At 38.1% G+C, this 14,316-nt stretch overlaps 1 protein-coding gene across 13 annotated transcripts in view; it reads right to left on the minus strand.

Moving 5' to 3' along the window:
- DOCK3 (dedicator of cytokinesis 3) overlaps window positions 1-14,316 on the minus strand; it is a 508,844-nt gene that overhangs the window by 325,084 nt on the left and 169,444 nt on the right. For all 13 annotated transcript variants that reach the window (XM_035702455.2, XM_035702450.2, XM_025456001.3 and 10 more), the window contains one exon: window positions 12,937-12,992. In XM_035702455.2, the coding sequence (XP_035558348.2) occupies window positions 12,937-12,992 (56 nt within the window). The remainder of the gene's footprint in view (window positions 1-12,936; window positions 12,993-14,316) is intronic.

Consider the following 14,316-nt stretch of genomic DNA (forward strand, 5'->3'; position numbering starts at 1 on the left):
CTGGCATTGTGATGCCCCCAGATATGGTTCTCTTTTTTAAAATTCCCCTAGCTATTCGGGGTCTTTTCTGATTCCACACAAATCTTAAGATGATTTGTTCTAACTCTGAAGAAAGTCCATGGTATTTTGATAGGGATTGCATTAAACGTGTAAATTGCCCTGGGTAACATGGACATTTTCACAATATTAATTCTGCCAGTCCATGAGCATGGAATATTTTTCCACCTCTTTGTGTCTTCCTCAATTTCTTTCAGAAGTGTTCTATAGTTTTGAGGGTATACATCCTTTACCTCTTTGGTTAGGTTTATTCCTAGGTATCTTATGCTTTAGGGTGCAATTGTAGATGGGATTGACTGCTTAATTTCTCTTTCTTCTGTCTCATTGTTTGTGTATAGAAAAGCCACTGATTTCTGGGCATTGATTTTGTATCCTGCCGCGCTGCCAAATTGCTGTATGAGTTCTAGCAATCTTGGGGTGGAGGCTTTTGGGTTTTCTATGTAGAGTATCGTGTCATCGGCGAAGAGGGAGAGTTTGACTTCTTCTTTGCCAATTTGAATGCCTTTAATGTCTTTTTGTTGTCTGATTGCTGAGGCTAGGACTTCCAGTACTGTGTTGAATAGCAGTGGTGAGAGTGGACATCCCTGTCTTGTTCCTGATCTTAGGGGAAAGGCTCCCAGTGCTTCCCCATTGAGAATGATATTTGCTGTGGGCTTTTCATGGATGGCTTTTAAGATGTTGAGGAACGTTCCCTCTATCCCTACATTCTGAAGAGTTTTGATCAGGAATGGATGCTGTATTTTGTCAAATGCTTTCTCTGCATCTAATGAGAGGATCATATGGTTCTTGGTTTTTCTCTTGCTGATAGGATGAATCACATTGATTGTTTTACGAGTGTTGAACGAGCCATGTTTCCCGGGGATAAATCCTACTCGGTCATGGTGAATAATCTTGTTAATGTACTGTTGGATCCTATTGGCTCGTATCTTGTTGAGAATTTTTGCATCCATGTTCATCAGGGATATTGGTCTGTAATTCTCCTTTTTGGTGGGGTCTTTGTCTGGTTTTGGAATTAAGGTGATGCCGGCCTCATAGAACAAATTTGGAAGTACTCCATCTCTTTCTATCTTTCCAAACAGCTTTAGTAGAATAGGTATGGTTTCTTCTTTAAACGTTTGATAGAATTCCCCTGGGAAGCCATCTGGCCCTGGATTCTTGTGTCTTGGGAGGTCTTGGATGACTGCTTCAATTTCCTCCCTGGTTATTGGCCTGTTCAGGTTTTCTGTTTCTTCCTTTTCCAGTTTTAGTAGTTTGTGGCTTTCCAGGAATCCGTCCATTTCTTCTAGATTGCCTGATTTATTGGCATATAGCTGTTCACAATATGTTTTTAAAATCGTTTGTATTTCCTTGGTGTTGGTAGTGATCTCTCCTTTCTCATTCATGATTTTATTAATTTGAGTCTTCTCTCTCTTCTTTTTAATAAGGCTGGCTAATGGTTTATCTATCTTATTAATTCTTTCAAAGAACCAACTCCTGGTTCTGTTGATCTGTTCCACAGCTATTCTGGTCTCGATTTCGTTGAGTTCTGCTCGAATCTTTATTAAATCTCTTCTGCTGGGTGTAGGATCTATTTGCTGTTTTTTTCTCTAGCTCCTTTATGTGTAAGGTTAGCTTTTGTATTTGAGTTCTTTCCAGTTTTTGAATGGATGCTTGTATTGTGATGTATTTCTCCCTTAGGACTGCTTTTGCTGCATCCCAAAGATTTTGAACGGTTGTATCTTTATTCTCATTAGTTTCCATGAATCTTTTTAATTCTTCCTTAATTTCCTGGTTGACCCTTTCATCTTTTAGCAGGATGGTCCTTAACCTCCACGTGTTTGAGGTCCTTCCAAACTTCTTGTTGTGATTTAGTTCTAATTTCAAGGCATTATGGTCTGAGAATATGCAGGGGATGATCCCAATCTTTGGTATCGGTTCAGACCCGATTTGTGACCCAGTATGTGGTCTATTCTGGAGAAAGTTCCATGGGCACTTGAGAAGAATGTGTATTCAGTTGAGTTTGGATGTAAAGTTCTGTAGATATCTGTGAAATCCATCTGGTCCAGTGTATCATTTAAAGCTCTCGTTTCTTTGGAGATGTTGTGCTTAGAAGACCTATCGAGGGTAGAAAGAGCTAGATTGAAGTCACCAAGTATAAGTGTATTATTATCTAAGTATGTCCTCACTTTGGCTATTAATTGATTTAAATATTTGGCAGCTCCCACAGTCGGGGCATATATATTGAGGATTGTTAAGTCCTCTTGTTGGATAGATCCTTTAAGTATGAGATAGTGTCCCTCTTCATCTCTCACTACAGTCTTCGGGGTAAATTTTAGTTTATCTGATATAAGGATGGCTACCCCTGCTTTCTTTTGAGGACCATTCGAATGTTTAATGGTTCTCCAACCTTTTATTTTCAGGTTGTAGGTGTCCTTCTGTCTAAAATGAGTCTCTTGTAGACAGCAAATAGATGGGTCCTGCTTTTTTATCCAGTCTGAAACCCTGCGCCTTTTGATGGGGTCATTAAGCCTGTTCATGTTCAGAGTTACTATTGAAAGATAGGAGTTTAGTGTCATCATGATATCTATTCAGTCCTTGTTTTTGTGGATTGTTCCACTGAACTTCTTCTTAAAGGGGAATTTTAAGAGTCCCTCTTAAAATTTCTTGCAGAGCTGGTTTGGAGGTCACACACATATTCTTTCAGTTCCTGCCTGTCTTGGAAGCTCTTTATCTCTCCTTCCATTTTGAATGAGAGCCTTGTTGGATAAAGTATTCTTGGTTGCATGTTCTTCTCATTTAGGACCCTGAATATATCCTGCCAGCCCTTTCTGGCCTGCCAGGTCTCTGTGGAGAGGTCTGCTGTTACCCTAATACTCCTCCCCATAAAAGTCAGGGATTTCTGTCTCTTGCTGCTTTAAGGATCTTCTCTTTATCTTTGGAATTTGCAAGCTTCACTATTAAATGTCGAGGTGTTGAACGGGTTTTATTGATTTTAGCGGGGGATCTATTTCCTGGATCTGAATGCCTGTTTCCCTTCCCAGATTAGGAAAGTTTTCAGCTATGATTTGTTCAAATACATATTCTGGCCCTCTGGCCCTTTCGGCGCCCTCGGGAACCCCAATTAAACGTAGGCTTTTCTTCCTCAGGCTGTCGTTTATTTCCCTTAATCTGTCTTCATGGTCTTTTGTTTGTCTCTTTTTTCCTCAGTTTCCCTCTTTGCCATCAACTTGTCTTCTATGTCACTCACTCGTTCTTCCACCTCATTAACCCTCATCGTTAGGACTTCTAGTTTGGATTGCATCTCATTCCATTGATTTTTAATTTCTGCCTGATTGGATCTAAATTCTGCAGTCATAAAGTCTCCTCTTGAGTCCTTTATGCTTTTTTCTAGAGCCACCAGTAGCTTTATAATAGTGCTTCTGAATTGGCTTTCTGACATTGAATTGTAATCCAGATTTTGTAACTCTGTGGGAGAGAGGACTGTTTCTGATTCTTTCTTTTGAGGTGAGGTTTTCCTTCTAGTCATTTTGCTCAGTGCAGAGTGGCCAAAAACAAGTTGTATTGGGAAAAGGAGAAAAAGAGAGGAGAGAAAGAAGGAAAGAAAAGAGAAAAAGAAAAAAGGAAGAAAAAAAAGGAAGAAAAAAGAAAAAAAAAGAGAATTAAAAGAGAAAGAGAAAGGGAAAAAAGGGTGGGGGAAGCAAACAGAAATCAAAAAGCAAAAAAAAAAACAAAAACAAAAACAAAAAACAAAAAACACGGGGGAGTATCTTCTGATTCTGTATACTTTAAGTCCCTTGACTTCCCCTGGAACTTGTCCCTCTAGTTGGTCTTCTGGGGGAGGGGCCTGTTGTGCTGATTTCAGGTGTTAGCACTTGGGGATGCTGCTAAGCCCCTGCCTGGTGCAGGGCTCAGTGGGGGTTGTTTACCCCGTGAGGCCCCAGGAGGAACAATCACAGTGGCGGCGGCCAGCTCTGGAGCCCTGGATTCAGCTCCCGCAGTATCTACAGAGCTCTCCGTCCGCAGGGCCTAGAGGCTCCGGGGCGGGGCCGCTGATCTGCTCAGCTCCGGGCAGGAGAGTCCTTGTGGTCCTGGGCCTTCCCGGCCTCTGCCTGTCCCGAGGGGAGGCCGGATCCTGGGCTGTGTCCCGGCGCCCAGTGCTCCCGGCCCTGCGCTGTTGGATTCGCGCTCCAGGCCGCGCAGCCGCCTCTCCACGGAGCCGCCTCCCGAGGCCCCCCGAGCTGCTCCTGGGTCAATGCGTGTGCACTGCAGCCCTTAGGGATCACGGCGCACTCTCCTGGGCGCGCAGGTGTCTGTTTGCGTCCCAGGGAGCCTGAGGGCATCCCCGCCCTCCTGGGGTCCTGCTCTAACTCCCTGCGGGCGCCTTTCTGCCCAGGAAGATTGGTGAAGCTCCTGCTTCTCTGGGACGGAGCTTTCCTGTCCTGGGGGCACTCGCCCGGGTCTTAGCCCAGCTCCTCGCGGGGCCCCTCCCCCTTGGATGCCTTTTGTTTATCCCCCCCCCCCGTCTTCCTACCTTGATAGAAGCGCGAACTCTTCTCACTGTAGCATTCCAGCTGCTCTCTCTTTAAATCTCAGGCCGAATTCGTAGATTTTCAGGATGATTTGAAGGTTATCTAGGTAATTTGTTGGGGACCCTACTCCTCAGCCATCTTGCCCCTCCTCCCAAAATATGTGGTTTAAATGAGTAATGATTTAATCAAATGGGTTGTGTTTTGTTTGTTTGTTTGTTTGCATCTATTAAATCCATTGCATACACACAACCCAATCTCTGCTCTTCTGCCACTTTCCTGATAATGTGAATGTCAAAAAGAGCCATACGGTTTGGAAAATAGTAAAACTTGAAGAGTGGCACCCAAAGAGACTGTTCATTAAGTAAGTTGCTATATTCTAGCTTTTATCCTTTTGTAACTGGTATATCTTTTCCTTTCATTCTGTGAGCTATGTTAGATCTTTCTAATAATTTTTTTCTTTCTAATAATTTTAAGGAAAAGTTTTAATTTCTATTTCTAGGTCATCTCGTTTTTTATTTATTTTTTATTTACTTATTTTTTAAAGATTTACTTGTTTATTTAGAGAAAGCATGCACAAGTGGCAGAGAGGTGCAGAGAGAGAGGGAGAGAAATCTTCAAGCAGACTCTCTACTGAACCCAGGGCTCAATCCCAAGGACCTTGAGATCATGACCTGAGCCAAAATCAAGAGTCAGACTCTTAACCAACTGAGCCACTCAGGCACTCCTCATCTAGTTGTTTTTATTCAATATGGCTATGGATTAGGGTTATAACCCATTGTTTGCCATCAGAAACCTACTATATTAGTATCAAATTATTAAAGTCTCTAACTTACTCATTTACCCATTATGTTTTACTAAGTATGTATATATTTCAGAGAATGAGCTGAAGATGAAGACACACGAGTAGGAACTAATAGAAGTGTAATAGATCATTGGCACAAAGAAAGAATTGATAAACATTCCTGGACAGATGTTCAACCAACTACAAATACAATTAACTTTGTTCTGGTTTTCCCATAAACAGGCTTTGCTTATTTTACTCTAGTGGTATAAGTAAGTTTTGTTACAGAATTATATGTGTGTGTTTTTAAAAATAAAAACTATAAAGAAGGCAAAAATGAACATAATGTACCAAATATACTTATTCATATTCAATAAGCACTGTTGCATAGCCAATCTTGAGAAATTTTGCTGTGAAAAAAACAAGTAATGAGTTCAAGAAGTTGTAAGCTGATGAAAATTATCTAATAAAGAGGGAAAGTGGAACATTTAGGGGAAATTGATGCTGTTCTATGTGCTCCTTATATGGCACATGTATGCTCCTATGTATATCCTCCCACACACACTCACTCCACTTTGAAACCAGGCTCATTAAACCAGACTAAAGAAGTAATATCCAAAAATTAATATGAACATGAATAATTCCTTGAACAGAAAGAACATAAGAGTATGTCACTGGCCTATCTGTAATATCTGGTATCTCCCTCCTAAAATAAATTTAGTCCATTATAATTTGACCCTAGATTTAGAAGCTTTTTTTCTGGGATAAAAGATATATTTTTCCTTTTATTCTTTTTTTTAAATTAGTTTCAGAGGTAGAAATTAGTGATTTATCAGTTGCATATAACACACAGTGCTCATTACATCAAGTACCCTCCTCAATGCCCATCATCCAATTATTTTTCAATTAAACTGAAATTTGTTAAAAAAAAATAAAATAAAAAAAATAAACTGAAATTTGGTTAGTGATCAGTAAAACTGACAATTCCTAAGACTACAGAAGTTAGCCATTCCTAATTCGAATGACTAATTTTCCACAATTCAAAATAAAAAAAATATTTATAAGTGTTTCAAATGTAATGGTGTTACATAAATGTGTGAAAGTGACCTCCTCTATATTGGGCCCTTATGCTATTTACTTCTTCACAGCAAGGAAACACCATTAGCTCAGAGCCCACAAGTGCCAAAATTTTTATACATCTAACTGCTTTTAATATAATCCAAATAAGCATATTTTTAAGCCATTTAGAGCCTGCCATTTTACATTGTACTCAATGCCTGCTACCCAAAGATTAAACAAACCTTAGTACTATTAAAGATCATAAACTGCTGTTATTCTATGGTGCTGACTCAGAGATTTCCCATATTTCAAATGAATAACATAATCTAGACATACAAATCCATTCTCTCCCAGGGGTTCCTGTGCACTCACTCTTCCTGTTAAAGGGGTGGCCCTGCATTGTGGTCTCTGGAAGGTCTCAAGCTGTGAGGGGCTTACCTTTACAACCTGTCAAAGCAACACAACTGTCAATTTCCACTTAGTCACAGAATCCATTTACACTTAATCATTTATTTTATAAACATTTAAAGAGTTAATACCTATGCTTCTGAAACCGTTCCAAAAAAAAAAAAAAAAAAAAAAAAACAGAAATGGAAGGAAAACTTCCAAATTCATTCCATGAGACCAGCACTACCCAGATTCCAAAACCAGACAAAGACCCCACTAAAAAAGCAACCAGGGGCCAATATCCCTGAAGAACATAGATGTAAAAATTCTCAACAAAATACTAGCAAATATAGTCCAACAGTACATTAAAAGAATCATTCACCATGATCAGGTAGGATTTATTCCGGGGTTGCAAGGGTGGTTCAATATCCACAAATCAATTGACACAATATATCACATTAATAAAAGAAAGGATAAGAACCGTATGATCTCAATAGATTAAAAAAAATTTGACAAAGTACAATATATATTCATGATAAAGACCCTCAACAAAGTAGGTCTAGAGGAAACATACCTCAACATAATAAAGGCCACATACAAAAAAACCCACAGCTAACTTCATCCTCGATGGGAAAAAACTGAGAGCTTTTCTGTTGCATTTCTATACACCAATAATGAAAAATTTAAATTTTTTTTATTTGAGTATAGTTGACACAGAATGTTACATTAGTTTCAGGTGTACAACATAGTGATTCAACATCTCTATATATTATGCTATGCTCACCACAAGTTCTGTCACCATACAACACTTTTACAGTGACTATATTCTTTGTGCTGTATCTCTTTTCCCCATGACTTATTCATTCCATAACTGGAAGCCTGACAATACTTAATTCTTGATTGGATCTTGGACCATACCCCCACCAAAAAAAAGCAAACAAACAAAACAGCTATAAAGGATGTTTTTGGGAAAATTAGGGATATTTGAATATGAACCAGGTATTTTTTTTTTGAACTAGGTATTTTATAGTACTATTTGTATCATTAAATTTCTTGAGTATATTATATTGTGATTATGTTAAAGAATGTCTTTTTCTTAGAAGATACATACTCAAGTATTTAACAGTGAAGTCTTAGAATGTCTAAAATTTACTCTTATATTAAAAGCAGAGGTTAGGGAAGCTCAATATGGCAAAATGATGGTAACCAGTGAATCTATGGAAATGGATATAAGTGCTACTTATATTATTCTTGTAACCTCTGTATAGATTTAAAATTTCTCAAAATAAAATAATGGTTAAGAATCAGATAATTTTTTTAATTTAAATTCAAGTTAGTTAACATATAGCATAGTATTGGTTTCAGGAGCAGAATTTAATGATTCAGCACTTCCATATAATAATACCCAATGCTCATCCTGGAAAGTGCGCTCCTTAATGCCCATCACTCATTTAGCCCATCCCCTGCATACCCCTCTTCCAGCAACCCTCATTTTGTTCTCTAAAGTTGAGTGTCTTATGGTTTGCCTCCTTCTCTATTTTTATCTTATTTTCCTTTCCCTTCTCCTATATTAATCTGTTTTATTTCTTAAATTCCTCATGTGAGTGAAATCATATATTTGTCTTTCTCTGACTGACTTATTTTGAATCAGATGATTTCTTTAAAGATTTGAGTGTGTGCATGTGTGTGTGTGTGTGTGTGTGTGAGAGAGAGAGAGAGAGAGAGAGAGAGAGAGCAGGGAGAGGGGCAGAGAGGGAGAGAATCTCAAGCAGACTCCCTGCTGACCACGGGGCCAAATGCAGAACCCGATCTCGTGACCCTGAAATCATGACCTGAGCCGAAATCAAGAGTTAGATGCTTAACTGACTGAGCCACCAGTGCCCTAGATGATTCTTCTAAAAGGACTACACAGAAAAATTATCCCCAAACCAAGTATGGTGCCATCCGCCATCAGTTATGGTTTAAGGGCCATAACTTGAGTCTACTGTATTCTAATTCCTCTTCTTTCATTTTCTGTCAAATCTTTTATCAGGTTTTCACTCTTACCAATATATGTGAAGTGCTAACAAGATCTTCAGTCTTACTCAACTTCAACAACACCAGACATATTTGATTAATCCACTCTCTAATTATTTCCTTTGATTGGTCTCCAAGACACTACTGTTACATTATCTACTTCCCTGGCCACAACTTTTCAGATTCTTTTTTTTTTTAATTTTTATTTATTTATGATAGTCACAGAGAGAGAGAGAGAGAGAGGCAGAGACATAGGCAGAGGGAGAAGCAGGCTCCATGCACCGGGAGCCCAACGTGGGATTCAATCCCGGGTCTCCAGGATCACGCCCTGGGCCAAAGGCAGGCGCCAAACCGCTGCACCACCCAGGGATCCCAACTTTTCAGATTCTTTTGACAGATTCTCCTCTTTATCCTATCTTTAAATACTACAGTTCCCCAGTACTCTCTCTTCACCTTGCTTCTTCTTTATCTATAGTAATTCCTTTTCTGTTCTTATCCAGCCCTGTACCTTTAAATATTGTTTGAAAGCTGAGGATTCCAAATCATGGAGTCTGAAGCTCCAAAATCTCCCCAAAACTCCACATTCACATAGTCAGCTGCTTACCTGACACCTGAGTATCTAAGGATCATTTCAAATTTAACCTGTTGAAAATTGAATCCTTCAATTTCTTTCCTAAATATCCATTCCCAAACATCCACATTTCAGTGAATGGCAACCACATCCTCACAGTTATTAAGACAAAAGACTCTGGAGTCATCTTCAATTCCTCTTTGTCTCTACACGCTCAGCAAATCCTTTCAGCTCTAACTTCAAAATATATACTGCACCTTACCACTTCTTATCACTCCAGTGAACACATGAATTCAAGTTATCATTTTGTCTTCCACGGACTAGTGTAATATTCTACCAAGTCTCTCTGCTTCTAACCTTGTCCCAATATAGTCCTAGTTTCAACAAAGCAGCCCAGAATAATACATTTAAAATTAAATAAAACATATCCCTTTTCTTTCTGAAAGTTTTTGGTGGCTTCCTGGCTCATTCAATAAAAGACTCCCCTCACATGGCCTACAATCCCCTACAATATTTATCCTCTTGCTGTCATTCAACTTATTTCCTTTTACTGGTCTCACCTCTACATCCGTAATTAAACCATCTGCCTTATTCCACCCAGACAAGACAGGCACGCTTTGCACATAAATGATGAGAGTAGAGATAAAGCTCATGAATCAATAGTATAAGGGCTTGGAAGAGGAGTAGGAGTCTGAGAAGAATAACAAAGGGGAGCCCAAGAGGAAGAGTGAAAACAGGAATAGTCATAGGAACTAAGGAAGAAAAAAACAAAACAAAACAAAAAAGAAAGATATACCATCAAGGTAATATTATTAAGCGTGGGATAAGAAGGATAAAGGATAATTAGCTTATTACAGGGAACAGAGTAAAACTACCATGCATAAAAAAATGGGAAACACACTAACCCATTACAGTTGCTATTTCTGGATGACCGTATTGAGTGTTTTTATGTTCTTCTAACATCCCGTGTGTTTTCAGAGGTTTATACTTTGTTAGGACTGGACTATTTCACTTTTGCCCACATACCTTTGGTTTTTCCTTTATCCAAGAGCATGGCCCTACATTTAGGGGATATTCCTTTAGGGATCTCAAGAGAAAGAAATGTTTTACCAAGGCCCCTGTAACTTGCCAGTCCTTGAACTCATCAATATTTTTCTCATCAATATTATGTGGCTGGTAAGATCTACTCAGTTTGTTAGCTGTACTTTTCTACTAAGATTCCTTGAGTCTAATACAGCCCAAAAGAAGCTAAAACTCATTCTATTACTTAGGGGGAGTCTGTAAGCAGATTAAGGTCCTATTCTCTGAGGTTCTCTCCTTTCTGGGTTTTAACCTCTTACTTCTTATCAGTTCCCCTGAGAGTTCCAAACTCCAATGTCTGTTTCCTCATCCCAGAAAGACTACTACTTTCTGTTTGGGATCTGCTTGCTCCATCACATCATAGTAAACTAAAAAATTCTCTGTGGAAAAAAGCCAAAATAAACATGAACTCTTCCCATATGCATCCCTTCCTTCAAGAATCAACAGCTACCAGAGGGTAGAGGGCTGGGGAGATGGGTGAAATAGATGATGGGAATTAATTAGCGCACTTGTTGTAATGACCAATGGGCATTGTATGGAAGTGCCGAATCACTAAATTCTGCGCCCAAAACTACTATTACACTGTATGGTAACTGGAATTTAAATAAAAACAAGGAAAAAAAAGATCCACCTATACATTGATTGCTTTTCAACACCCGAAGTGTTTTTTTTAAATAATTTTTTTCAGATTTTAGAAATCTTATTCTGGACATCACAAAGGCTGTTTCTCTGCCTTCCTGAAACAAACTGAATCTAGGTACGGATTTTTCTGCTAACAAAGTGGTCCCAAATTTCCTTTACAACTATTATAAATAGAAACAGTGCTCCTGGATTTAAGATGAGTCTCTTGTTATCAGGAAGTGTATGATTTTGCTGGCATTTTCTAAAGCACTGTATTTCTAGATCCCTAAACATTCTATCTCCTTTTCTCATCTCCCCTTCATGTTGCTTCTGCCACATTTCAGCTCTCATCAGTCTCATTACAGAAGTGTTATAAGTCAGAGATAATATTTTTGTGTTTCAAGTTGAGCTATTCACATTCAGAAAATGTATTTTAGAAATACATGCCTTCCTGATCCTGACCTAGGCACTCCCTTTTCCTTTTTCCACACAACTTCTAACAAATCTTGATGCTTTTGGCAATCCTTACCTATAAATTTGAAGTAGCATATTATATGTTGCAAAGGTTCACTAAAAGAGCACTTTCAAGTTTCCTGTCTCTATATCCTTGTATCTCTGATATTTTATAAAAGAAAGGGAACAATAAAAAGTATGCTAGTCATGCATTCATATAAATATCTTATTAGTTACAGTCTTACTATTCCTCAAAAACAAATTTTATCTTAGAAGGCATACCAGTCATTTACTAATACTTCTTATCTCTAAATACACCCTTCTAAGCACTGACTCTTGAGGCTGGGATTTGCTCTCAAGCTCCTTTGTCTGGTGGGCAGCACTAGAAAGATACTGGGGAAAAGGAAGTTAAGTGTTTCCCATAAACCATTCCACTAGAGAAAATTGGTTCCAGCCTCCAGTTTCTTTTGGTATTCCCAGAAACAGCCTCACTGCTCTTCTTCATACATACCAACAGCAGCCATGTGATGCCCTTTCCTCAGAATCTGAGCTCAAGTGTCTCAACAAGATCCATCTTCCTGAGTTCTGGTATCCCCAATCCATTATCTTTTGTTTCCCCAGCCATTAGAGACTTCTTTATGCAGTTATTATTTTGGGTTCTATCTATTTATTACTATTTATGACTATTTATTAACAGACAGAACTATTATCTATTTCCTCTTTTTTTCCTTTCACTTAAGCATGTGTGTAAACAATTCCCTACATTAAATTCTATCTTAGAAAGTAACTCGTAAGAGTCTCTTTTCCTGACTCAACCTTAACTAAACTGATGCTTTCTCAACCTGTTCAAAAATATTTCTAGAACCAAAAGCTACCATACTTAGATAGTACCTTAAATTTTATATTTTAAAATTATAAATTTTGAAAAATAAAATCACAATTTTATAATAATACATATTTATTACTTTTAACATGAAGGCATGATGGTAAAGAATTTCTAAAAATCACTCATAATCTGAATGTGCAAAAATAACAAATGTTAACATTTTGATATATTTACATCTTGTCTGTCTTCTATTCAGAGATTGCACTTGTTATCCTATCAGAAATTATTCCTGAAATGTAAATAACTGTAAAAAACATACTGCAAGCATAATTGTTTTTATAAAATTCACAAAAACACAAGTTACCTTTCCAGTATACAAGAAAACAAATTAAAATTGTCAGTATTTTAAGAAATAGTTATGTCCTCAGAATTATATATATATATATGATAAAGTAAATTTATTTTTGGTAAGAAAACAAGTTAATAGCATATTTTATACTACAAACCAAAAAGAAAGCAAGCCTTCCTCTGCAACCTATAAAAATTATAAATAAATTTAGTAAGGCCAACTACTCACCCCCTATTACTGACAATTGCCTTTTTCAAGTGAATGTAATTTGCAGGAAAGATCCCCTGTAAAAGAGAAAAGATTTCTCATTAGAAAAGGAAATTTGTAATTAATATCTCATATATACTAAAATAGCAGCCAGATTTCAGCATGGAAGTACTCTATCAATAATACAGTAGATCTCTTAATGTAGCAACTACCTTGTATATTAAGAATGCAGGGCAGCCTGGGTGGCTCAGTGGTTTAGTGCTGCCTTCAGCCCAGGGCGTGATCCTGGAGTCCCGGGATTGAGTACCACGTCAGACTCCCTGCATGGAGCCTGCTTCTCCCTCTGCCTGTGTCTCTGCCTCTCTCTCTCTCTCTCTCTCTCTCTCATTCTCTCTCTCTCATGAATAAATAAATAAAATTTAAAAAAAAAGAATTCAAAGTTGCACAAACTATATACATTAGATAGGAATTTTATTGTCTATCCTCAGGGGAAAACTGTGATCTTAGGTAACCATCAAAAAGATTTTTTAAGTTATGGATTGGAAATATTCTATCTAATCATTCTCATAATACAGACTTATGTACAGAGTTTGGTATGTATCTATAAAACCAACAATATCACCTAACCAACAGGTTACATGTAATCCAGCTCTGAGCTAGAGAAACAATTCTCAGACTCTGACTAACATTTATATTCACAAGAATGAATAAATTCAGAAGTTTATATAAACATTTCTTCTTTGGGACACCTGGGTGGCTCAGAGGTTGAGCGTCTGTCTGCCTTTGACTTAGGGCTTGATCCTGGGGTCCTGGGACGGAGTCTCACATCAGGCTTCCTGCATGGAGCCTGCTTCTCCCTCTGCCTATGTCTCTGCCTCTCTCTCTCTCTCTCATGAATAAATAAATAAATCTTTAAAAAAATCAACAACAACAAAAATGTCTTCTTTCACTCTTTCATTAGAGTTTCCATTCGGATATTTATTATAATTTGATTTAAATTCCTAAAAGATAAAAAATGAATTGTTTTTAAAAACAACTGAGTTGGGGATCCCTGGGTGGCTCAGCGGTTCAGCGCCTGCCTTTGGCCCAGCGCGTGATCCTGGAGTCCCAGGATCGAGTCCCACATTGGGCTCCTGGCATGGAGCCTGCTTTTCCCTATGCCTGTGTCTCTGCCTCTCTCTCTCTCTCTCTGTCTATCGTGAATAAATAAAATCTTTAAAAAAAATAAAAATAAAAATAAAAACAACTGAGTTTTCTAATCAGCACTTCATTCCTTCTCCTGATGCATGAAACTCCCTTGAAATAAAATACAAACCCTTAATTTTTTATATTCTCTGGCCTACACCACCAATCTATACCACACAAGGCCATCAGCAGCTGGACTACAGTAATGCATTTTAT

This window comes from Canis lupus, chromosome 20 (genome assembly GCF_003254725.2).
Source record: "Canis lupus dingo isolate Sandy chromosome 20, ASM325472v2, whole genome shotgun sequence".
Classification (NCBI taxonomy): domain Eukaryota; kingdom Metazoa; phylum Chordata; class Mammalia; order Carnivora; family Canidae; genus Canis; species Canis lupus.